Below are 27,080 nucleotides of genomic sequence, written 5' to 3' on the forward strand. Positions count from 1 at the left end.
ACTCTTTTTTTGATAGAAAAGCTATGAAAAGCGGCCATAGAAACTCCACAAAACTCCATTCAAACTAAACCTGCATGTGGAAACAAGTGTTTTTATGGTGTTGGACTCCTTGGGTGACAATATACCAAATGAAGAGAAAACTGTATTTGATGTCTTCAATGTAGCTGTACAGTGCATAAACAACAGAATCCCTCTTAGGGATTGCTGTCACCCTGCTTCAAGATACATGAATTGAAACCACAAACATTTTCAGTAGCCGGAATTCAGTTCTTCTTCAAACTGCATATACAAAGCTTTCGTTTTCAGAGGAGTTAGCCTCACACAGGCTGTGATCCATGTGAACAGAGGGTATAGAATCCCAGAATCATTAAGGTTGGAAGAGCCCCCAGGATCCAGCTTTTAACCAAGCACTATGTTGTCAACCAACCCAGAGCACTCAGTGCCACCTCCAGCCCTTCCTGGGACACCTCCAGGGATGGGCACTCCAAACCTCCCTGGGCAGCCCCTGCCAAGGCCTGAGCACCCTTTCCATGCAGAAATTCCTGCTGCTGTCCAAGCTGAGCCTGCCCAGGCCCCGCCTGAGGCCGTTCCCTCTGCTCCTGTCCCTGTTCCCTGGGAGCAGAGCCCGACCCCCCGGCTGTCCCCTCCTGTCAGGGGCTTGTGCAGAGCCACAAGGTCCCCCCTGAGCCTCCTTTTCTCCAGGCTCAGCCCCTTTCCCAGCTCCCTCAGCTGCTCCTCATAGGACCTTTTCTCTAGACCCTTCCCCAGTTCTGCTGCCCTTCCCCTCCAACACCAAAATTTCTCTCTCGCTGTGAAAGGGCCAGACCTGGAGCCAGCACTCGAGGTGTGGCCTCACCAGTGCCCAGCACAGAGGGACAATCATTGCCCCGTCCCAGCTACGCTATTTTTGATACAAGCCAGGTGCCATTGGCAGCCTGGGCACTCCTGGGCTCAGGTTCAGTCGCTGTTAACCAGCATCCAGCCATTCTTCCCCCAGCCTGTAGCACTGCATGGCTTTGTGACCCGAAGGTAGATCCAGCACTGCACCTTGTTGTCCCTCAGCCCGTGGATCCAGCCTGTCCAGATCCCTCTGCTGAGTCTTCCTGCCCTCTAGCAGCTCCACACTCCCACCCAACTTGGTGGTGCCTTCAAACTGACTGAGGGTATACTGGATCCTCCCATCAAAATAAAGGATGCTTGGAGCAGGATGCTCTGCCCTGGAATGTGGTCAAGCAACTTGGACAATGCCTATTTACAAGGCTGTCAGTGGTGGATTGAGAGGGGCTCACAGGCTGCTCTTGGTGTTGAATTAACCTAAAACCAGCATCACACGTCAATCTCAAATTAATATCCTGACTGTGAGGCAAAGATTTGGCAGACAAGCTGCTAAGCTACCTGGAGACATATGACTGGCAGTCAATCACTTTACACTATAAAAGTTCAGTCCCACTTCCAAATGGCAAGTTCTTCTGATATATCCCTTCTTGGGGTGTGTATGGAGATTCCTGCTTTGGGTGGAGACACCCCTCAAACTTACTCCTCCAGACTGAGAGAACAGGATTTGCCCCAACCCTGGGTGAGTTGTATGGGTGAGTTACATCAATCTCTACTTAATAATTTGGTTTTTTGATACCTTTGATACAATTGCTTTAATATGACTGCTCTGATATAGTGCACTATCCTATCCTATGCTATACTGTACTATACTAGGACTTTTAGCTTCTATACTATGCAGCAATTAATTCTGATTAAGATCTTTTGTCTAATAATTTATCATAATAAATAAATTAATTTTTATATATCTAACTTGCCATCCTTAATTCTGCAGGACAAAGTTGTACAAGTATTCAATCACACCTCTATAATTCCTTAGACTTAAATTGCTGACAGATTGGGACTAAGATTGGATCCAGCTGCCCCTGGGCTCCTCTCTGGGGAATTTAGAAAGCACAGGGTCCTCTCTTCACCTTATGACTCAGTGGGAACTTCTCTGAGAAACTTCATCTGAAGTTTCCACTCCACCCATGACCATGTTAAACAGTACTGGCCCCAATACTGAGCCTTAGAGAACCCCACTAATTACCAGCTGGATTTAACTCCATTCACCACCACTCCCATCCATCCCATTTTTAACCAAGTGAAGGTGTCCAAACCGTGAGCTGCCAGCTTCTCCAGGAGCATGTTTGGAGAGACAGTATCAAAAGCCTTGCTGACATCTTGAACTGATAAAATGTTAGTTCATTTAAAGTTCAGTGATATGCAAATGGCAAAGTAAGGGTAGCATTTCTGAACGAAGCCTTGTGTGTCACTGGCAAGGTGCTGCCCTTTGAACCATGTATTTCCTTCACCTAAAAGGTGGGTCATCTGGTCATAAAAGGAGATCAGGTTTGTCAAGCAGGGGTTGTCTGTCCTAAATCCATGCTGGGCCTGATCTCTTGGTTGTCCTGTATGTGCCATGTGATGGTACTCAGTAAGATTTATGACAGTGTCATAAATCATTAAATGGTCTTAAGACTAAAACCCTCAGCTTCCAGAACACTGAGTTGTTTACAACATGATACACTTAGAGGATATGAGCATCATCTAGACTGAGTACACGTACCAAAAATGAGCAGGAAAATGCATGTGAAATCAGTCAAGAGCTACAGTATCAAGATAGGATCTGATCTCCTGTGATCTTAACACCTTTGCAAATCTTTGACTTTTTTTGATTGCAAGGGATGTTGTGCTTTTACTTGGATGAAAAAGCACTCAGTGCTGTACCTGCATCTGCTGACTGCTGCTTTTGCATTTGCATTGATCCAAGGCCAGCTGACAGTAAAACCCTTCTGCCATCTCTTGCAAAAAGCTATTCAGCTGATCAGTACTGACCTGACAGACAGCCCCACCCACCTGGCTTCAGCTGAGAAAGAGATTAATGCAAGCAAATAAAGTGAAAGAATAAAGAGTAAACAATATAGCGTATTTTACTAGAGCGAATTCTTATAGAATTAAGAAATCTAAATGTAGTATCTCACACAGCATTAGATGCAGCTGCAGTTGACCCCTAATTAACTACTTAGATCTGGTTATCTTATCTTTCCTCCACAGAGTGAAAGATGACTTACAGAAGCACAGAATATCCTGAGTGGGAAGGAACCCACAAGGATCACTGAGTCCAGCTCCTGGCCCTGCACACACAGCCTTTGAGTTCTTCCTTCTAGCTAGCTTTTGAGACACTGGATTTTGGGGTTTTTAGGTAGTGGTATTGCCTGCTAGGCAGTTGAGCTCCTAAAACTATGAACTGTTAGTAATTTCAGCAGGACTTCTCTGTTGATTTTTATTTTTCCTTTATGTTTAAATGTTGCTTGTTTAAATTTTTATTTTCAAAAGAATATTTTTACATGTAATGCTAGTGTTTTAATGTTTTTTCTAGTCCTAAAATCAATGGTCAGCTATAAACATTATATTGTGTAGTTTCTGTACACAGAAATGTACTAAAACCAAGTGGTTTAATGCAAGACGAAAAGCATACAGAGCATATGTTTCATCTGAAAGAGGTTTACAGAAAATTCAGCTGTTAATAAAAGAATCAACTTCTTTCCTGTCGGAAAGAACTGGAGGAAAGCACCTATCTAATCATTAATGCTATTTGTACAACACTTGGCACACTTGCAAATGTGTTTATTTTTGCTGATCTGAAACAATTCCAGTATTTTACTGTTCAAGTATGTCAAATGGATTCATTTGTTGTCATTTTGATGACCTTAAAATACAGTAATATTGAAGACAGTAAACATTCCATTGCACCTTGTGTTGCTGAAAAAGTCAAATTCAGGCATCAAGTTCTCTTTCTTGGATGAGATGCAGATTCTTACCACTGACATTCTTGCTGAATTTCATTTTCAGTAGGGGATAAAGTTTTCACATCACAATAGCTAAAATCATGTCCATAAACTAGGTCCTTCTGAGAGTGTGGTTCATGAACTGTGACAGCACTCTTCACGTTGTTCTCCCTCAGGGATTTATGTAAGAGTTCTCTCATTCTCCTGTTTTCTTTGGCTGTGGATTCCCACATGATTTCAAGTTTCCCTTCTGTTTTCCTAGAGAAAAAAATGAAGAGAAATCCTAACTTTAACAATGTTTCAGCAGTACAGAATTACAGTATGTGGATAAGCAAATTAGAAATGGCCTGTATTTAAGTGCTTGAAATCGTCTGATTGAAATTAATTCCTATTTTGCTTTTGAAAAAGCTGATAGGTAGCTTTAATAGCTGATTAATAGCTGATAATGTAATTAAATAGCTGATTAAATGTAATGCTAAACAGAATATGATCAGAAAACTGCCCATGTAAAACTACCCATTATAGGACCCATGTAACAAGTTGGATTAAGTCTGCACAAAGAGCAGTGGATGTGAGACCCAAATACTGTGACTACCACTCTGAACTGATTCGGGCTCCCTTGTGACCACAGCTCTCACACGACACTGCCCCTTCTGCCCAGAGCACTGTGCTCCCCATTCTGAGCCCCAAAGGGTGTGACCAGAATGTCAGACTGCTCTGCTAATGCATCTTTGTGGGAGCCAAACAAAACTGGTAAAAACATAGAAGGTAAACAAAGCCCAAGAGCTTGGGTTTCCTTTGACTCCCAGTGTATGTCAAAATACAAAATAATAAGGAAATGAAGATCAATTGATGTGGAAAGCATAGCTGTTGCATGGAAAATGAGCCCACATTTTAATACAATAGACTAATAGAGTTCCCTTGAGGACACTGCCTGAAGCACTGAATAGAGCTAGCCTTCTATACAAATTCTCCCCAATACCAGGCTCTAAAAATGAGAAAAAAATCAATGCAGAACATAAATGTGCTGAGATTAAATACTACAGTCTACATTGCAGGCAAAAGGTGTACACTAGAAAATATAGGATCAGTACATCTTACAGAATCCTTTGTGGTCAATAACACTGAGAATGAAGGGAGGAAAAGGGGTTAAGTACCAGCCCAATTTGTATTTCACCTTATGACTGGATGTATAGATGGAAGATAAAAAGAAACTTTATGGAGAAGGGCCTTAAGATTATTCTAGTACATGCTGCTAGGAATGAACTTCTGTGGTGGAGAAGACCAGTAGCCACTGAGAATGGAATTAAAGCAAAAGGTGGCAGGTGAAAGCAGTCCACAGAGTTGGCTAACAGTCCAAGACTCTGCCCAAGAACGTGAGCAGCCACAGTTAATGAGCTGGACCCTTCCATTTCTGCCAAGTCACTAAAAAGCCATTAAGAAGTAATCTCTCATTTTTCAAACACCAGAACTGTAAATGACTTTGTATACTTCTCCTTGAGATGGGATAAGATTGTCTAATACTACCAGTGCTCAGAATATGGTTCAAAATGCTTTACACAATGGCATTTACCATTATCCTCAGCCTACATTTGGGGGAAATGTGAAGCATATACATCTCATGCCAGAACTCCCCCAACTGGCAGTCCCGTTTCACTCGTTGGTTGACCTCTGTATTGTGATCTTGGAACATTTTCAGCATCTTGTTTTTAAGTGAACTTGTATATCTTGATAAGGACACACCTCTGTTCTCTGTTGCCCCTTGTGTCCAATAGGAGTCTTCAGGTACAGTGCTCAGCCCTCTCATGTTTGACAATACAGAAGAGCTTAGTCTGGTTTATCATTATTGTACTATAGATCATTACCCAGGGTTTATTTCATCCACTAATTTCTGAAATCGAGACTTCTTTAGCTTTTTAAGGTTGTTTTATTGTTAATGCTTGCATGAGCCTGAGGCATAGAATATTTGAAGAAAGATTATGAAACTAAAGATTAGCAAGTTCTGAATTATACTTTAATGCTGTCAGTATGCCTGACAAATAGGATTGCCATTTTCAGTCTATACGTTCATTTTAATGGCAACTGCACTGATTTTAGAAAGATGATTCTGAGAGGTTAGTTTAAAAGTGTCCTCATGGTTAAAATTACTTCAAGTAGCAAGAAAACAGATGCCTTTAGAGGTTTACCTGAACTCTTCTTGGAGGACTAATTTTTAAACAGAGCTGAGAGGTGCAGAGCCAGAGAGTGCTAACTGACTTGGCTTTGGGATGAGCAGTCAGAGCACACTGCTGCCAAGAAAGAGCAGTGCAGCTGCCCCTGCTGCAAGCACAGCACGCTGCAGTCACAGGTCAGCCTTTTCAGTGGGCACAACATACTGCTGCAGCCACAGGTCAGGCTTTGCAGTGTGGCACAATTTATTGTTGCAGTCACAGGTAAGGATTTTCAGAGTGGCACAACACACTGCTCCAGAGTTCAGCTGTTTTCCGCATGAGCATCTGAGAAGAAGCGGTGGCATCCCAAGTGTAGTTACACAAGGGGATTTTGTTTGAAAATTTTGACCTGATTGAAATTTAAAAATGCATTCAGCAGAATGGGCTGGGGAGAGGGTGTCTTCTCGCTAGTCACAACCTCCCTTCCCTTTAGGAATTTGGATTACAGAGCAGTTCAGTTACTACAGCTGCTGATGCTCTGTACATTTTTCTCAACGCCCAAATTTCCTTGTCTCTACAGCTGGTTTGCCTCTTAAAACATAAGTCTTTGCCATTTGGCATTTACAACTAGATACATGCTCAGTTTAGATACATATCTAAACATTTCATCTACATTTCCAGATGACTTTAGACAAAAGGCATTAAATTAATTTCTTATTAATGGAGGCTATTATTAATGAGTAAAAATAAAAATTTCATTCAACACCTAACCTAGCCAAAATGTAGGATTTTATAACTTGTTGAGAGTAAGAAAAATGCCAGTGCCCTGATGATCTTTGAAGATGAAAAAATTACTAGAAGTAGGTTCTGAAAGCAGATTCTTCTTTAAAAAAGGGAGTTTTCTGCCCTCATTGAACTAAATTCATTCCACCTTAATCTCAGAATCTTATTTGGGCTGGCTCAAGAATTCATTTTCATCTATCCTGTAACAGTTTATTAAAATATTCCTTATCACAAAGATCAACAGTTTTTATTATGGTTATAATTTCATATGTCACCTCACAGGTAGGACAGCTCCTCCCCCTTGCCTATGCACAACTGCAAAGCTTTTCTGCTGTTGGCCCTCTTCCAAGGACAGTTCAATGCACTTTCAAACTTACATTCTGCATCCAAAGCACAGCAGCTGTAACTACCTGGAGCTACTGTTCCTCTGCAGAAGTCTTACGAAATATAATTCTGACCTAAGAAACTCATAAAGTTAAGTGTCCTGTCAAATAAGACTGAAAACATTTATGAACTTGTTTTTTTACCCTAGGATCACATCATGAACTTTGTTTATATCTCAGACCACTTCCTTAAGGAAAGGTGTGTGATATTGATATCTCTCCAGGTTATTCAGTGACGAATAAAAATGTGTTTATCAGCTACCTGAAGAACAAAATACTGTTGAATACTTTCACTTAGGTGAAAGGTTGCTGTGAATTAGCAATATTGTCCAGCAAAGGATGTAATTATTGAGAAGGCTCTACTCAGCAGCTTCCAGGAAGGGAAATGTGCATATCTTTAAAAGCTTTTATTTATTAGCTGTAATTACTGAGGCAGCTCTACAGAGCAGCTTCCAGGAAGGGAAATTTGCATAACTTTGAAAGCTTTTATTTATCAACTATATCTATATGTGTTTTGTTTTGAAAACCAAGTAGAAAAATTCTCATCCCTTGGAGGCAATGGGTAAGAAGTAGAACTTCTGATTTTTGTTATGAGGTGAAAGAATGCAGGAGGGGAGAAAATTTCAAAGGCAGATCATCTCTGTTATGCTTGATGAAAGCCCATGCTAGCTTGGATGCAGACTTGCTAAAAACAGAATGAGAGAAGCAGCACATGAATACATCTCTTTGTCTACACGTCCATTACTTTTGAGTGTGAAAAGTGACCCAGAACATAGCACAGGAGACCCTGCTGGAAAGCAAGCACTGGTGGCTGTGTGCAGGTGCTTTTCCTTGTCCCTTTACCTGTCAGACCTACCTGGATTGCTCCTGGCTGTGCCCCACTCACCTGTTTTGCTCCAGCATTTCATTGAGGGTTTCCTGTTTGTCTTGCAGCAGACGCTGCAGGTGCTTCTTCTCTTGCTCATACTGAGCAGTCTTCCTTTCAAATTCTTTCTCCTGCTCGGTCATCTTGAGACTGACATCTCCAAGCTTCTCATACACTTTCTTTTTAAATACCTGTAAGGGTTCAAGTTCATAGAAAAGAGTGGGATTATAGGAGAAGTAAGGACAAGTCATTACCAACAAAAGAAACAGTTAGGGATACTGATTTTCAGTTGAGTCTTCACATTAATGCTGCCTTGCTCAGTCATGTCAGTTAGGTTGCATTATGGCATATTTTAACCTATTTGTTAATTTGAAGGACTTACACTTCATTTTGTTCTGCATATAAAACTAGTGTGTACAAGGAACACCATACTGTATGTTTGTTTTATAGTGAACACAATTACCTGCAAAAAAAGGTTTGTTTTCCAAGATACAAAGCTACACTTTATAGCACATTGCTTACCACTTGCTGAACAGTCATACTTAACAGTACATACCATGAAAAAGTGTTTCTGTTTTGTTAGTTGTTTAATCTTAATACTAGAAGAAGAAAAGAATAGCTTCACTTGCTGCTTCATGTAACAGTCCACTTGTTCAGTGAAGCACAAGTGATTTTTTGATTAATGGCTATAACAACTAAATGATAACTAATGACTGGTCTCATCCTAAAAATAAGAAATTATTTTTGTACAAAGTAACTTTGGTTTCTGAAATAACATCCCCATTAAATTGCATAAGCACACAAGAAACTGAAAACTGGTTTGTGTATTGATACACATTTCTAGATGCTGCTGCTCTTGACAATACCAAAATCCAATATCAACTAATTTTCTCATGATTACAAATAGAATGCTAAAACTGTTATTTTCTCCGCAGATTGTGATGTTTCCTACAGGCTATAGAGCAGAATTCTGGGATGGAAACACCTCCTTTAATTAAACTGTAAACTAATTTATTGAAGCTTTGAAAATACTGCTATTTATGTCTTGCTAATACAAAGTTTTATCTCAGGTGCTAACCACTAAGGTTTTATCTTCATCTGAATCAGGGGAGAAAAATTTGACTTTGCCTTTCGGAGGAATTAAAAAATGGCATTTTTAGATGTGCTGTATTTAAGGCTATACAGTCCTTTCCACAAACTGTTTCCTTTTCAGCTCTTGCAAAACTGAGTCACTGTGAAGTTAAATTTTCTAGAGGTAACAGGATAATAATAGATAATATTTACCTAGAATATTAGTAACTCAATATTTAAGGCTGACTTACACAGAGTTTTTATCCTAACTTTTCCCTGACAGTTCTAACAGAAGAATAAGAAGCCTGCAAGTTAACCAGCAACATCATTCAACTTTTTAGATTCCCATGGAAGTCTCCAAAATGCAGAGTAATGTTATGGAAGGCTAAAAGTAAACAAGTTCCTTCTGAACAGAAGGTTTCTCAGAGCCAGCCTGGAGGAAGTGTGGAGTATAGGGAAACAGCTGAAGCTTCCCCTCTGTGAGTAAAAGCTCCAGCACTTATCAGGCCCAGCCCAGGTGTGGGACCTGAAATGCCCTCTGCAGGTCAGAAGCCCATAGCAACGTCAAAGAACAAGAGAAAACTTCCTCTCTCAGTTTTATCCCTGAGAAGGCTGGTGAATTGTAGCATTGCTGAAACCCTGTTTTCCAACACATGGTCACTGACCATCCAGCTACAGGGTGGTCTGTGTTTTAAGCTGAGGTTTGTGTTTTAAGCTGCACTCTGCCTGAGATGCTTCAGGCTCTGGCTCCCCCAGTCCCCACGGCTGCCTCTGTAAGCTCTGCACTCCCACCCCACCTTTGCCAAATGAAGCTGAGTCCCATGTGCACAATGGTAGCAAAATCAGAGAGGAAAAAATGCACCTTTTTCTTATGGCCATATGATTATAGTCTGAAAGTAGATATGAGGGATAAACTGTTCTGATCTTGCCTCTATGGATGGATTATAATTAAGTCTGTGTAAAATGCAGCCTGGGCAGGTTGGGATGGTTCTGGGCACACTGACACATGCAGCTGCTGGGACTTACAGATCTTCACAGCAGGCTACTACCTTTGAATTGTTCAAGATAACCTATGAATGTTCTCTCAAGTGAAGCAGGTAGCAGCAAACAGACTGGTGGAGAGAACAGCTTTCAGGAAGAGGATGTTAACACACAGCTGGAAGTCAAAATATTTTCCTCTAGAGCTGGATAAGGTATGTCACGTCCAAGGTCATGGCATCCCATCTACACAGTAAGCAGGACGAGGAATGATCATGGATGTAGGCGCTGGTACTGAAGAGGACATAATTTACTCCCATCTGAAGTTGTTTGAGGAATGAATCCTCTTCATCACCGAAGTTCTGTTACACCTTGTGTATTTAATCACAAGCTGAAAGTTGGAGAATTCTGAATAAAGAGCCAACAAAACACCATTTCTACAAACACAGGCTGCTGGGTATGATATATGTAATGATCTGGTCGTTTGTTGAAGTAACAAAGCTATTTTCTGTCAATTGAGTTGTTTTTCTCCCATCCTTTACCAGTAAAATTAGTATTGTCCCTTCCAGAAGAGAGCAACGTACTATCTGAAGAAAACTGTCCCACTTGTCTATAAAAATGTTGTAAGTTTGATCCTCACAAAATAGCCCTGTAATGTGAGTACTGATGAAATTTTTACTGTGTGCTACAGAACACTGCCAATTTTCTTCCACGGCACCTAAAAACTTCTAAAATACTTTCATTAAGATCACTGACAATTATCTTCAGGGCTGTGTAAAAAAATCATATATGGGGATTGGGGGAGGAAATTCCTTTTTAGTAGTAGATGATAACAGTGCTTGTACCTATAACCTTCCCAGTACAGCTGGACTGTGACAGCAGAAAAGGGACAGCCTATTTATTCAGAAGGTTTAGTGAAAGTTTTGTCAGTATTGTGGTGTTAATAGGAAATAAAATACCTCCTCTAGTCTCAGTGAAAAAGTTGTGGACAAACTGTAGAAACTTTTTAATGCAAAGTCAACAAAGTCAGTGTTAATTGTTTGGGAAAAAGTTAATCTGTAGTATTATGTGCTAGAGTACCTAAGCGTCCTTATTTGCACATTGACATTGGCACAGATGAACAGTAAATTGTTAGGAAATCAATCAAAAAGGGAAAAGATTTATACTGGAGATTCTTCAAAACTACATGTCCAAAGGAATGAGAGAATTGTCAGTACATGACCTTTGACAAAAAATAATCTAGTATTAAACAGAACTTTTGAGACTTAAGATAAAACCAACAAGAGAAAAGGAAATTGAAATATCTCTTTCTTAAGCCTTTCTTCATTCATGAACAGGAGCAGAAAACACTTTGCATACTAATCCAGTGGTGTGAAACAAATTTAAAATTTGAATTATCATTAAAATTAATATCTTACTAGATAAATCACTTCATACAGGATATTTACTTACTCTTATCTTACTCTATTCTTTAACCTCTTTTTATCTTATTCTATTTCTTTAACCTATGTATCTCTAATCTACTTTTATCTTAATTCTCTTTTCCTGTCCAAAAGAGGGGTATAATTAAACATTCTATTCCCATCCAGTACAGAACTTGCAAAAACACAGGAGAAGCCTTGAGTTTCCTTTAACTTTTCTCCCATTTTTTGAAGTTGTAGGCTGAAATTGTAAAGTTTTAAAAATATCTATAAACCAGAAAGGCTAGAAGCTTCTAAGGGAAGTGGGATTTTCCATGGTAATAGCAAGCTTTTGAGAGCTGAGGAAGGATAGGGCAAAGCAAAATCCATTTGCTGAGCAACACAGCAAGTAACTAAGTCTTACAATTTTATGAAAAAGAGCACTGCTACAACAGTAAGAGAGATGAATAACTCAAATACTGGCCTTATAGCACCACAGCAACTTCTAGAAAGTATTCGCTTTTGTTACATTTCAGATTTATCCTAAGAAGTTCAAAAGACTAAACAAACTTTTAAAAGGTACTACAATGTGCTAACGCTAAATGTTTACTTTACTAGTCTGTTCTTATTCCTCAAACCCCAGTAGGAAAGATTCTTATTAAACCTGATAATGAAGTTTCTTCTGCCTCAAGGAGATACAAGCAGATCTCAGATGTGGTTTGATTTAGTGATCTGCCATCATGTACAATCTCTTACTTCAGAAATAACATGTTGATGGCAGCAACCAAATCCAATTTCTCTAGTTTTTATTAAACAACTGAAGGGTTGTTTAAAACAAAAGAAAACAAAACAAAATAAAAACCACTAACAATCCAAACACACACACACAAACACAATTCCATTCCTGTCAGGAACTGTAATTACAAAAAATTTTGCTGTAAGAAACATGACTTTTTAGTTTGTTGTTGTGATAAATTTAAGGTTTTACTCTAACATCACTTTGGTATCTAATAACTAATGTGAAAGTTTCAGCATAGAAGGCGATTCTGGTTTCTCTGCAAACTGCCTGTTTTGGTTTCCACGGCTGGAGCTCTGGCAGGGAGTGCTCCAACCCCTCCTGGCAAAGGCAGGCAGCCGCAGCGGGGCTATTGCCAAAGCAGCTCCCGGGCAACTTCGGAATTCCACGTGCAGCTCCCTGGGCTGTGACTCAAGAGACCTGCCCGAGGTAAACCCCCTCGAGAGCCCGGAGAGAACAGAAGAGAATTCCACATGTCTGTTCCCTGTTTTTAAAGGGACCCAGCCACTCCCTCCTTGCCCTGAACCAGGGTAAAACACGTCAGTTCTGTTGCCTCTTTCCAGCCCCAGGTGGTCAAGAGACAGTAAAACAGACTGCAGATGACTTAGAGGAAATACGCACACAGGATTTTTTTGGGTCATCTAGGCCAGCAGGGTAGACACTATGCTGTCATTCTGCCTAGTCTCCTAGGAAGACCTTGGCTCCTGGGTTTGTTACAGAAATCTCGGAAATAGATGATTTTGTTGCAGTCATGGAAAGACAGGTTCTGTTCAGCAGGCTCAGAATGCCTGAGACACATAACCAACCTTCCTGGGGATATTGATCTGTTCCCTGATTTATGGGAGCACTTTTGTGCAGAGTGTACAAGTTCACAGCTGAGAAGAGAAGTGCGAGAAAACTGAAACCGTTTCAGACAAAAGCCAGCAAAAAATTTGGGTACATTTCTCTCTCCTCTGCACACAGATCAACTTATGGGTGTGAAACACAATGCAATGTTTCCTAACCAGCAAGATGGACGCGTTTCCTTTCAATTTTGGTTATACTTTCTGTTTTCTACACAAATATGGTTAACCCTGGGAAGTAAGCTACCTAGTGACATACACCAGAAAAATTTCAAGATTCTTTGAATACATCAGCTAACATCACAAAGTGTGACAGATTTTGAATAAATGAATGAAGGGAATGAATGGGAAGGGAATGAATGAAAGGAATGAAGGGAAAACAGGTACTGCAATATTATATGCTGTACTAATGGTAACTAACGCTGTACATTGGTAACCTGGGACAAAAATAGGGGTGAATTCCTGCCCTGATAATTAAAAGATTTGGGGAAAAAATAGTCCATCTTTAGGACTGACAAAACAATGGAAGCAGTTTCTTAAGTGGCTGCATTTAAAAAACCAGCAATGCTCCATGAATTTTCAAGGGACCCATACTGGAAAAATCTAGAGTCCAACAAAGCAGAATGAGTCCTCTGAACAGAAAAGCCATGTATGCAGCAAGACTTAAGTCAGTCCATGGCCTCCTGATTTCAGACACAAAGCACCTTTCTCTAAACCCAGATTAATGTTGATAGGAACATGGCAAAGGAACACTGGTGATAGGAACATTGTCTCCTTCAAATGTGCTGGCATGAGCAACTGGTTACACAAACAGGATGTTGTGCAATGAGTACACACAGTTCTGAAATACACAACTCCTCAGTGATCAGGAGGTGTTAGGAATAAACATTTATTGCTTCCTCTTCATCAATGACAATTCTGTACTCTAAATGCAAAGGTAGCAAGAGGGCAGGAAAAAAAATAAGGCCGAATTAGTAAACTTGCATGAAAATGAGGGCAGTTACAGTAGGAGATGGTAGATGGTAGATATCTTCAGTACAAAGGTCGTTTCTGTTTTTACTAAAATCTCATGGCTTACAAAATTATTATCAAACAGAGATTCAGAATCAATGAACTTGTTGTAATCTAAATTCTTTTGTTCAACAGTGTGCATAATTTAAAGATTAATTACACTTGCAGTGAAGGAAAGGAAAAGGTGTCTGGTGATGAAGTGGAGTGCAAATTCTGTTACCAGAGATTTACTATTCTCACTTCTAAGTCCAAAACCCTGGATTGTTTTCACAGAACTTGTACTAATTAATAAAAAGAATTAATTTTAATTTGCTGTATAACTTCAGCAGAAACCATTTAAAATATGTCATAAAGCTATGTATATACTTATGGACATGGTTTGGGATTTTATTTTAGCAATAACCTGTTATTTAGCTTTAAAGATTTTTGTCTTAAGTAACAGGTCTGCCAAATCTTAATTTATTTTGAGATTTCTCAAAGAAAAAAAAAAAACAAACCAAAAACCATAGGATTTTCTTAATTTACTTTCTCCAAAAGAATTAATTAAAAGGGAGAATTCTGTGTCAGAAGACCACATCCACTCTTATGTGCAAGGCCTGTGCAAGTGACCTGACTTCAGAGGGAAGCGTGTGCCACATGTTTCCATGTGGCTGTCCCACCTAACCTTCCTTCTTTCCTTCCATCAAGAAAGATTCGCAGTGAGGTGAAAGAAGCCCCAGAAAAATGTTCTGAGACACACACACACTTGCATCTGACCTGTAACAGTTTTGGATGAGCTTGTCCCTGAGATGCCAGGCAACAAACCCCGCAAAAGGTAAATGTAAGTATACATAGTTATATCTAAAAAATAGAAAATACAAGTGCCTACAGTGTGAGTCTGTCAGTAGCTCAAAGCTGTAAGTTAGAAACTTTTCTCTCCTCATAACCTGAGAACTCCATGCTCTACTTCATATGATATAATTTGTATTTCATATCTTGTATCTTGCAGAAATATCTGAAGATAGCTAAAAGCCAAGGCAAAATAACCTTTTCTAAGATAAGAACTAGCCTAACACATTATCAATAACTGTGTCAACTTTTCAGAAGAATGAATGTGTTTTAAATACTATTATCACTGGAGATGGATTACACCTAAACACTTCATAAGAGGTTTATTCTGAAACTCAGTAGAGGGCAGTTACCCAATTTGTGATTTCCTGAAGCAGCAAAGAAATAAATCCATTAATACAATAACCAAAGAGCATATGGTATTTGTAGGTGTTGTGTGACTGTTCAAACCCTCTGCTTTTACTGACAAAAATAAAGAATGAAAAGATTTTGCAAGTAGGTTAGTCCTACTTTTGCTAAATAGAAACACTTACATTTAAGAACTTTAATGGAAATTAGAAAAAAGTCTGTAAATAGGAGTGGGTAAAGATTTTTTAACTTGGTTTTGCATTTAAAATTCACTACATGTAAATGTTTTCAATTTTATGCCAACCTCTCCTCTATCCCTTATCCCTTAGTAGTCACAGATCTATTACATTGCAGAAGATCCACATTTAACAAGAATACAAGCCACTGTCTGAGTAGGGGAGCTAGACATGCATGAGGGTGAAGAAAGCTAAAAATATTTTATGGCTTTATTAGTACAATTACGTAAATCTTTTACAGTAGTGTTAAATCTTTTACAGTAGTGTTTCATGCATTCAGATATTTTATGATGGGTTCCTTACAAATTCAAGCTGTTTTTCAGCTTACTGCTCTCTCTTTACACTTCTTTGTTGCTAATTTCTATGCTGCATTGATCCTTACAATGAAATTGCAGAAGGAGATGGTCTCCATTAACACAGTGTAGTGCACATTTGTGTCATTTGATGCAGGAATAGCAGTGGAGGTCTTGACTGGCAAAGTACAATTTGGAGACTCTGCTTTAGGATAAACTGAACAGATCTGACTTAATACAAAACACCTTTTGGAAGTCATATATACATTACTTTCTAGATATAGAAATCAACATACCAGGTATCTTTATTCTTTCTTTTTTTAAGATTAGAGTAAAAGCAATCATAGTAGGACCAAAAATGCTGAAACAAAAATGTTTCGCATTTATTTCACAGTTATATTGCAATTACATAGTGTGCTTTTTATTTGTTTAGAGAGTTGGAAAGATAACTTACAATGTATTCTCTAACTAGGCTACATGTTTGAACATCCTCTGAGTTTCTCAACCTTCTCCTCATGGTCAGAAGAAAGTACTTGATGGTAACTGTACACTTGAGATAACACTTTTAACTCTTCCAAATCTAATTGTAATGGACTTCAACTTGAAGGAGTGGTATAGCCTCAAAAAAGCAGAAGACAGAATACTTGGGTTTCAATATAGAGCAAAAAATGAAATGGAAATAATCTTTTAATATTATTACAACTAGTCATAATTCTCTAGGTAATCATTGTGAACACAATGATCTGGTAGATATGCAATGCATAAATACAATGGAAGAAGACACTAGTGAAAATTATAATGATGATCTATTTTGTTTTTGAAAACTTTTAAAGATAATCTATACATAAGTCTTTCATAAAAACACTGACACAGATTAACTACTTTTCTCATTTAAAAAACCCAAACATTTCACAACAGATACTTATCTTAGAAACACTGCTTACCTTAACTTTTTCTTCCAATCTTCCTAAGCGTAGACTGCCTTCTATAGTTTTCTTGAGAACACCATGATTCTCATTTTCCAAACATCTGGCCTGGAACCATGCAGTACACAAAGCTACATGTAACTATTCTGTGTTTTTGTCAGGGCAGACAAAATGCATACAGTGAGGGAGACACAGCAATTCCATTTTGAACTCCAACACTCTGAAGAACCAACATGGATAAAGAGTCCTAGAAATTATTCTCTTAACAGTATCATCATGTAATTTGTCAACTGACTGTTAATACTATGAAGCAGTATTCTTCTGAAATGAAATATACTAACTGTAAACCCATCCAATTCCGTAGGTTTTTCTATAGATACATCTATGTATACATAGGGATCCCATTTTTATGCATGAGACTCATGCTTTGGGTCACATTTAACAATGTGCTCTCAAACAAGCCCTTGAAATTGGCAGGGGTTCAGGCAAGGATATTTCTAATGTGGCATGTTTAGTATTTAAAAGTAGGTATCTCAGAGATGGATCTAAGAATCAGTTCCCCCAGTTTCTAGGAGACATTTATTGTGCCCAGTTTCACATTTCTGAAGTACAGTTTGCAGTGGACAAGGATTTGAGTTGTTGTCACCATAGCTCCTCTTCTAGAATTAGGAATTAACTGCTGTAGCTTTTTATCCAATGCTGATGACAACCTGTTCTACTACCTGAACAACAAGTAAAAGAAGCTTTATTTCAACAAAGTTTTGTGAAATTATTTCAGATTCAATTTGAAGACAAGAGTCTGAATATGTAAAATTGAAATTGTGCCCAGTATCTTGTAAAAGAAACAAAATGGGCTTACAAAAAGCCCAGAAACCTCCATGCCAGGCACTTGCACTAAACAGAAACTCAAAAACTCTCAATCAGCCTGTCAAAATGACTGCTAACCAGTGAGGAACAATAATATGCATATGCATCCACAGCAGAAGGTCCATACAAATCACTTCAAGGGTAACAGTTCACCCTTAGACTCAAAAACAAATATTAAAATTTTATGACTGTGTGCTGTTTTTAAATACATGTAGCTCAACATCAACTCCTAAAACTAGGTTAAAAAAAATCTTTTAAACTTGATATGTTGCATTGCAAACCCTAATGCTCATATGAATGACCTCCAGAAATAAGGGTAGTTGCTTTTAATCACTGCTCTAGGAAAAAATCTTTCACTGCTCCTATCCTACTTGCTAAAATCTACTTAAATAGAGCTAAATTCTTAAACTGGAATTACAGCTTTATTCTTTGATAATTCAGATTAATAATAACTTGTGTCAGTAGCATGATAACTGTGTGAAATATCAATTAAGTCATATCAATTATTTAAAGGTAATTACCAAAAATATAAGATGGTCACGTTCCTTAGCTATCTTCTCCACCAGCCCAATAAGGTTTGTTAGATAGTGATGGGCTGTGACTTCTTTTTCCATGGCTTCCTCCAGCTGCAGTTGCAAAAGACCTACTTTCTTCTTTAATCGTCTACAAAACAAAAAGGAAAATCTTTGGATTGGGAACTAGTATTGGCCTTAAAAAACCTGTGTCACATGTGCAAATCAACATGTACAAGTCTCAAACAATCACACATACTGCTAAAAATGCACTGGCTCAGAATATTTGCAGTGCCAATAGTATCATGTTCCAATTTTTGGGGCTGTTTTTTCTTTGCAATATGTTATCTGAATAACAACAGTAACAATGATTCAAAAGAACAGTTGGTGCAATGGCTACAACTTTGTATTTCTTAAGACAGGACAATATTGTCTTTACTTTTTAAAATACTGTGGACTCATCTCTAAGCAACCAGGTGCATGAGAAGATCTGCAAATAGTGTAAGTCTTATCCTTAACTAACTGCAAATAGTGTATGCCTACTCATCTTATTTTCAGATGAGTGGACCTAATGATTAATTGCTATAGCTGACTGCTAAATTAAAGATATATTCTTAATTCACACATAGACACAGAAATGTGAGCATGAAAACATACAAAGGTTAGCAAAACTTGACAATCAGGCCTCTAGACACGACAGAGATACGTTTAGGAAACGTGCTTTTTGCAGTAGGTAGAAAATATACGTGATGGGAAGTTAGACAGTATTTTTGCAGACATATCCATTTTTTTCTAGAAATAAAAGTATTTCTGTACAAGAAAATGAGACTGTGATAGGACCTGTTTGTCTTTTGAGTCATTTGCATCTCAGTTTCCAGGATTTTCTTGTCAGCCATGAAGTTATTTTTCTCTAAGAGCAGTTTCTTGTTTTCAGTTTGCAGTGATGCTATCTTTCCCATTACAGCTTCCACCTCACAGCGCTTCTTCTCCTGGTCCTCTTGTAAACAGCTGCAAAAACCAACAGTGTAGAACAGGTATCATGTACAGATCTACTTCACTAAAATGCTAAGTTACAGGAAGACACCCATGTTGAAGTTATAAAATGAGATACACCTGAGAATGCCCAGTGTTCACTGGTGACATCAGAGAGGTATTACAATCTCATACCAAAATCACAACTAAATTATTCATGTAATTCTATCTGACTGCACTTTATTTAAATTATAAAAATATGTAGTCCAGATGTAATCCCTTCGTGGTTTTTTTTCCCAAAGAAATTGAAACTATCAACACCAAAATACAAGGTGTGAGGACTTCTCAGGAGGGCACTGTACCATGAAACAGTAACCTGCACTATCCAAAGGCTTGAAAGCATACAAATTTATGGAATGTCTTCACAGAAACATTACTCTGCAGATTATGCTGCACGGCAGCACTTTTGAGTTGTGCTGTTTCATGTAATTTCCATACTGTAACAACTGAAGCAACTTAGAACTTCTAGTTTAGAATTTCAGGGCTCTTTAGACATGTTTCAAAGATGGGAACACAAGAATGAGAAAGTTTTATATATAGTATTGATAGAAGAAAGTAGATTTGACAAAAATGGTATTTTTGCTATATATATATATATATATATATATATTATATATTACATTGCTGGTATATTGCTCTTCTACTATTTAAAATGGTACAATTACCAGTAGGTACTCTATAGTAAAAACACTTCTACCAATGTTTCTAAAACTGGGATTTCCTTTTGTAATTTTAAATGTCTCTAAAAGCCAAGACAGTCTTTTTAAAATACTTCTTTCCCTTTCTTTGTGTTTTGCTAGTTACCTTCCTGGATTACCAGCGTAAGTTTCCACTGGCCTCCCACCTACAGAGCACTACATGCCCAACTCTGGCCACGTGCATGCTTTGCACCAATGTTTCTCCATGCACCATATGTAAACTCATACCTTTTTAAATCATTCACCAAAGCCAAGTGCTCCTCTGCTGGTATTCTGCTATTCATTTTGGCTTTCAGCTCTTCATATTTGGAACACAAAGCTTCTAGCTGCTTCTGGTACTTTGCTATTTCTTCCTCTTGACTCTGTTTCTTATCTTCTAAGACTACTATTTGTTTGGTCAACTTTGAAGCTTTTGGAAGGAGGAAAAAAAGTCAGTCGTGTGTAGCAGAACTAATTCAACCACTTAGTGAAACTTCAACAAAACCATTAATACATTAATTCCTAGTTGTTTATGTAACAGAGGATTTACATGTTTGTGTTTTAACAGTTTGGACTTGATTTTTTGCTGTCTACAGCAACTTGTTTTGGAAAAGTGCAAAAACTTCAAGAGCACCTCTCCTCAAGGCTATAAGCTCATAAGTAAATGCCATTTTACTCTGAAAAATTCTGATTCAGTTTAAAGTGCACTTCAATTATGCAAATGACTGTATTGCTGTTTAACAGTTCTCACTTTTTCAGAAGTAAGTCAAAATGGAGTATTTTTTGTAGTGTCAATAGGTGATAACAACTTTTTTTTTTTTAATAACTATTTGACATCCAGAGCCTGATCTCCTATGTTACTGACATTCAGGGACACTTTTTAGGCATATATAAAGTAGCAGAAAACCCCAGCCAACCAAAACCAAAGCTCTGCCAAGCTTGCCAAAACACAAAATGATGAGGGAAAACAAACAAAAGAATCCTACAAAAGTCAAAACCTGCACTACCATTTTTAGTGTAGTTCAGATGACTAGCAACTCAAGCACTTTTACCTTCTTGAACATGCTCTCTGTGACTATCTTTTGCTTTAGTTTCTTGAATTTTGAGTTGCTCCATCAACAATTCATTTTCTTCCAAGACCAGCTTGGCCTGAGTTTGCAGCAGCTGCCTGCAACGATAACCAGCTTGCAAATACAATACAACTCAAATGTAATGTCCAAAGAATTAACACAACTGACTTTCAACAGCATAAACTTACAAAATCATATTTGAACCTCTTTAAAAAACAGATTAAAAATCATCATTGAAAGCAGTATCAGGACCTGAGGTAACCAAATCTATACAGATACTAACACCCGTATTTCTGCCTCATTGAAAGTCGGTCCATGCCAGTGGGCGAATCTGCCAAAAGATTTAAGATTATGATGCATGCCGTCTCTTCCAAAGTCCTCCTCATGTAGACACTGTGTCATCTGAGCCCCTGTATCCAGCTACTACCTGTGTCATGGGTGCAGGAAGAATTTTTATGTTCACTCATAGTGGATGCTGTTCCCAAACCTGTTACACTGGTTAAGAATTCTCTTCATTTTCCACTTTAAGTTTGTTTATGCTGAATGAATACCCAGCCGTTGTTCCAGCTACACCATCCCGAGTACCGCAATCGCAGCAGGAGAATTTTTTGTGTATGTCATGTCTCTTGTTCCTGCTGCACATACAGAGAGCAACAGTGTCTTTTTCAGCCTTTGTTCTATAACTGAGAAAGGTCAATTTGCCTAAGCCCCAAATAAAAGAGGCTCTTCATTTCCTTGGCTACACCACAAACCCTTTCAGCTTTGATTCTCTGTACTTAAATGCACTCTCTGGAGATTTCCATCCAACCGTATTGTTATTGCCCAGCCTATACTGGGAGGGACTATTCTAACATATCCCTTGACCTTTCTTTCTGTTTGTAGCTGTTGCCCTAAAAAGCTCACAGTTACCTTGCAATGAACCAGTACAAACAAGAGTCTTCTCCATCTCAGTTACCAACTGATGAATCTTCTCTTATCTCAGTTACCAATCAACCTCACTTAGGTAAATTTTTAGTAAGTCTCAAGTATTTTTTACTACTGTCCTGGTTTCAAGGACAGGTGTCTTCCAAGGAAGGTGGGAAGTGGGAACCTCCCTCGGAATGGAAAAATATGAGCCCCTTCCCTCCAAATTATTATAACTTTGAAATCACTGGGCTTTCAAGCAAAGATATGGGAAAAGGAAAAACAGTTCTTTGCTAGAATATATGTATGTATATCGATATAACAAGGCCAACAAACAACAACGGCAGCCGCAAACAAAGGCGGGAACCCAGCCCGGCCGTCTTCGGGCTGCGGCACCTTCCCCTGCGGTGCAGTTCCGGCACAGCCGGCAGGGGCGCTGTGGCTCCCGGCCGGGGGGCGGCTGCCCGCGCCTGCAGGGGGCGCTGTGGCGGCGGGGCCGGAGAAGGGGCCGGAGACGGGGCCGGAGACGGGGCTTCCTGGGCAAACGCGCAGGGGCACGCGGTGCCGCCGCCCCTCAGCACGGCCGGATGGCCGCGGCGGGAACAGCAGAGCCGGCCACGAGGTGCAGCAAAGACTCCGGAGCCACGGCGCAAGCTGTAGTGAAAAACCTGAAGCAGCGGCAAACGGGCTGCCGCAGGCAGCTGCCGCACGCAGCCGGGAGACGCTCCCTCTGGGAAGGGATTGGGGGTCGGGTGTTGGAGAAGGTGCCAGCTCAACAGCTGCCCTTGCGAGCAGAAGCTCCCCCACAGTACGGATAATCAGAGCAGGATGAAAACTCTGCAGTGGCAGCGAATCCTCTGGGCAGCATGTCTGGCACCAAAACCCCACCGGTCCGCTGTGATCCCGAATCCGAGGGTGAGGAGCTGAGCCCTCTAACCCACTAGACAAAATCTCATGGAATCTCCGCACTTCCCAAGGGAAAGCTTCCCAGCTAAGAGGAGCCAGCTGCATCCTTCCCCCTCTTCTTCCCAGCCACATCTTTTGTCTCCCAAGCATCATCTTAAGCAACAAATGGGAGAAAATTCCCTGAGAGAAAGAAAAGAAAGAAAAATCCTAACCTCCAACAACTACTCAATTTCATTACGTATGCATTGTCTCAGTTCTCAAGAACATCAAATTCTTCTAATGCCACATTCCAATGCTATTTTGTATTAGCGGAAAACTGATGTCATTGGCACACTGTAAAGGTATGTGATCTGCAGTGTCTATGACAGAATTACATGGACTTCCAGTGAAAAACTCCACATTCATATTTCATCTTTACTCCCAAATTATTCCAGGCATTGCAGATCAGCATTGTTTCAACATGACAATCGTGACGCTAATAATTCTTCAGAAAAACAAGAAGGACAAAAAGCTTTTCCTTAAGATCCGTAATTTTAAAAGTTTGCATGAAATAAGCAAAATAATTTTTAACTTTTAAATTCATTTCTAGTAATATAACTTGCCATTCTGTAGGGGCAATGAAGTTCTTTAATTGCTCATGCAGATTTTCATTCTCCTTCACCAACTCTTCAACTCGTGCTTTAAAACTCTTCATATCCTCCTGGAAGACAAAGGATTTAATATAAAACTCTTTACAATTATTTTCTTTAAGTTTTACATTCAGAAAAAGTTTTATAAGCACACATGTTAAGGTGCTTTCTAGTTCTTGTCATAACAAAGTATTATCTCACTACTCACTCATCTCTAATTCAGGGGGGCGTATTTGATTTCTAAATTGTTTCATTAATCTAGTAATATTTGATTAAAAATAATACTGATTTTGTGCCACATTTTTGCAAGTTGTAGACCCTTAGGAGATAGGTTTAAAAAGCTGAATTCTGGAATTTGCTGGATGATACTATCCATTTTCAGTAGGAGTGACATGGATTTGAATATGATAACACAGTGAATTTACAGTAATAAAAAAAATCCTTGCTGTTTTCTGCTTATTTTATGGCTTAATTTTTCGAAGGAAATACATTTCTTTTTAAACCCTAGGGAAGTTGTAATCTGAAGCAAATAGCTATTTTTAAAGATTCAGTGAAAAAAAAAAAAACAAAAAAAACTTCTATAAAGCAAAAAAGAGTACCTAATCTTTTAATACCTAGAAGTATTCTTCTACCAGAAAACCCACAAGCACCTATACAGGGCACTGAGTTCCCATTCTGAATGACAGTCATAAATTCTCTCTGCCACTGACTGGCTTATGGTTTGCTGTGTTTTTAGAGCACATCTTTTGTATCTCAGTGTAGGGCAGGCTCCTAAATGTGAACAGGCTGACAAAAACAAGCAAGCCAAGCAGGATAAAACAGTACAATAACTATGCATGGAAAAGTCACTTTAAATTTTAGGCAGACAACAGCACTGGTAAATCCCTTTTAAAAAAATTCAGTAATTGATTTCTGCTTTAGTGGGTATTTTTTCTAAATGGAAACTTGCCTGATGTTCAAGAATAAAGTCTTCCTTTTCTCTTATTCTATCTTCATATGCCAACAGAAGAGGTGACAAATACTTCATATCCAACTTAAAAGAAAATTTTAAAAATCAATACATGTAAATTAATTACAAGCCATAATTTCATCTGTATTTTTTTCTTCAGCTATAGATTATTAGTTTTGAAAGCTGTTAGAGGGGTTTCATATATGACTTGCAGACTAAAATGCAGAACTTATACAAGCATGCAGACCACCATCTGCACAACAATGCTGCAAAACACTTCATATGCTGTGTTAGAAGCTTTGGAGAGGAAAAGTCTGCATGCTTTACTTGCTTCTTTCTTCTAAAAAGCAGCTTTAACTTTTCGCTACATGTAACACAGCATAATATGGATGCTAGTGAATACAAAACAAGATTCAAACACTATAGTGAATGCTACTGCTAAAAAAATTATCCCAGATTCATTAGTAAGTGGGAAAGGAATTCTTACACTCTCAAATCTGCATCTTTAAGACTAAATACATACATATGTGATTATTGGCTATTTTGGCTAAAAAGACAGAGCAGGAGAACTTTCCCATTCTTTACAGTTCTCATTAACAGTGAGGAAGGAGAGATCTGATATAAAAAATAAGATAAATATAAGATGATTAGTATTTCAAGAAGAAATTGTTTTACATATTACAAATGCATTCCCTTTCATGGGCTATTTGCCTTCCCCTTGTCAGAAATTCAAAGGCTACTACAGGATCCATGACCATTCCTACAATCAGAAATACTCTGTTTTCTTCTAGTATAGTCTTAAAAAAAGTAACAGCAAAAAAGATTAACAATTAAGATTCACAATTAAGCAATAGACCTTGAAAGACCTTGAAGCAAACTCTGGCAGACAATTCTAAGTGAAGATGGCATTTATGATTCTCAGTGTAACAATACTTTTCAATAGTTCAAAGTGGGTGACTATGTGCAGTTTGCAGCTTACTGTGCATTCAACTGGACCTGCACACATTCATTACAAAGTTCTGCCATACATATTTTGTTCTACAACAAAAGAAATGCTTATAACATTCTGTTAGCATGTGATAGTTCAGCAGAGTAATATGTGAATACTTTGATTCCAGTAAAGAAATTCTACTACTTTACTCAGAGAGGAAAGAACAGTTAAGTGAAAATATTATTTGACTTACCAGCCATGGTGGTTGTGGTCCTTTCATGGGTAAGCTTTTCAGCTTTAGATTCTAGAGAGATATTTTAAAAGATACTGAATTACTTCCTGCTTTTTGAAACACCAGCAACTGTCCACTGCAGTCACAAATATCACCCCAAACAAGCTTATGTTTTTATTACATGTGTTGCATATGTAACACACACCCAATAAAACTGAAAGGTCAGTATCTTATTGATACAAAAATAATACTGAATTCTTAATATTAGACTTAATGATATGCTTATTTTGAATGATTTTAAATTTCAGAAAAAGCCTGTGTAATTTGTAGACTTTATGGCAAATTTGGAGAAAATAGTCATAAAACCTCAAAGATTAAATAACAGACAATGGGACATTTCAGTAGAAACTGCCTTGATAACCACGATTCTCACCTCTTCTTGGGACAATGACCTGAATTTAGTTTGATAGCGACTTAATTCTACATTTAAACGATGGACCATCGTTTTCAAAGCATCATTTTCATCTACCAGTTCTTGTGCTTGTTGTCTGAGAGAAAGTAATTCTGTTGCCTCCTCTATCAAAACAAATATCCAACAAGAAAGTTCTATTAAAATTCAAGAAATGTTCACAATTTCTTAACTGTAATGAAAAAACAATTAAATAAGCTAGAATAATAACCAATAAGTTCTCTCAAAATACTGCTACGGGAAAATCCCATGAAAAACTACTAGCAAAAAAATCCTTGTATTTCAAACAACAAGTAATTTTTTTTTCATATCATGCCTTGACAAAATCTCTACAAATGTAGGAAATACTGTTTGGAAACTACTTCTGCATGCATGCTTACCTAAATCAATGACCGGAAACCTACTGCTAGAGGAAAAGGTTGTAAGAAATTAGAAAAATTGAAACAAGATAACTACAAACAGCTTTTATGTTTCTCCCACCTCCTCTATGTGAGTTTTCTACAGCTTCTTGAAGTCTTCTGTTTTCTTCTTCTAGTTTCTTCAGCTTTAATTGCTGTTCTTCTATGTGCCGTTTTGTTCCCTCAAATTGTTGGACCACAGCTTGGTATGCCTTGTTCAGAGTCCAGTTTTCTTGTTTTAGTTCTCTGAACTTTTCTTTGCTTATATTTTCCCACACCTGCCTTGTCCGAACAGACACATCTGGAATGCCACAGAACAAGGTATTTAAATGGTATCCAGACTGGAATAGGACTTTCAGCAAAATACAATCCATTTTTTCTGAGCTTAACTTTATATATGAGTAATACTTTATAAGATCTAAATCAGCTCATGGCTCCCAAAAGATAAGACCAGAAAGAACAAACAAAGTGGATTTGGAAAGAGAATTGTGATATGGCTGCAAGTTCCCATCTTTTCCCTCAGACACTAGAAACATTCCTTCTTTTAATGGAAACGATCATGTCAGCAGCTCTCTCCCAAACATTAGTGGCTGGAGAGGTAAAACTGAAATGTCCACTGCAGTAAGTAAAGTGTTTGTGCCCTGCATTGACTAGTCAGTATTCTTGATCCCTACAAATTTCAATCACCCACACAATGAAAGCTTTACACTCCTTCCCACTGAACAGCTTCAGTGTTACTGAACAGAAGTTACTCAACAATTCTTACAAAAG

At 38.5% G+C, this 27,080-nt stretch overlaps 1 protein-coding gene across 2 annotated transcripts in view; it reads right to left on the reverse strand.

Annotated features, from left to right (window-relative positions):
- Positions 1-3,219: 3,219 nt before the first annotated feature.
- The window catches only part of CEP89 (centrosomal protein 89), a 34,078-nt gene continuing 10,217 nt past the window's right edge, over positions 3,220-27,080 (reverse strand). Inside the window, exons 8-19 of one of the 2 annotated variants that reach the window (XM_066194864.1) lie at positions 26,392-26,610; positions 25,876-26,018; positions 25,464-25,514; positions 24,280-24,363; positions 23,300-23,401; positions 20,875-20,986; positions 20,072-20,252; positions 18,954-19,121; positions 18,123-18,264; positions 16,753-16,842; positions 8,027-8,196; positions 3,220-4,082 (exon numbers count right to left, since the gene is read on the reverse strand). In XM_066194864.1, coding sequence (XP_066050961.1) covers positions 3,854-4,082; positions 8,027-8,196; positions 16,753-16,842; positions 18,123-18,264; positions 18,954-19,121; positions 20,072-20,252; positions 20,875-20,986; positions 23,300-23,401; positions 24,280-24,363; positions 25,464-25,514; positions 25,876-26,018; positions 26,392-26,610 — 1,691 coding nt within the window. In that variant the 3' untranslated portion in view covers positions 3,220-3,853. Of the gene's footprint in view, positions 4,083-8,026; positions 8,197-15,646; positions 16,428-16,752; positions 16,843-18,122; positions 18,265-18,953; positions 19,122-20,071; positions 20,253-20,874; positions 20,987-23,299; positions 23,402-24,279; positions 24,364-25,463; positions 25,515-25,875; positions 26,019-26,391; positions 26,611-27,080 lie in introns of those variants that run through there. The other variant, XM_066194865.1, reaches the window with a different exon arrangement.

Source organism: Chamaea fasciata, unplaced genomic scaffold (genome assembly GCF_029207755.1).
Source record: "Chamaea fasciata isolate MVZ Bird 193981 ecotype frontalis unplaced genomic scaffold, bChaFas1.0.hap1 SCAF_12, whole genome shotgun sequence".
In the NCBI taxonomy this organism is placed as follows: Eukaryota; Metazoa; Chordata; class Aves; order Passeriformes; family Sylviidae; genus Chamaea; species Chamaea fasciata.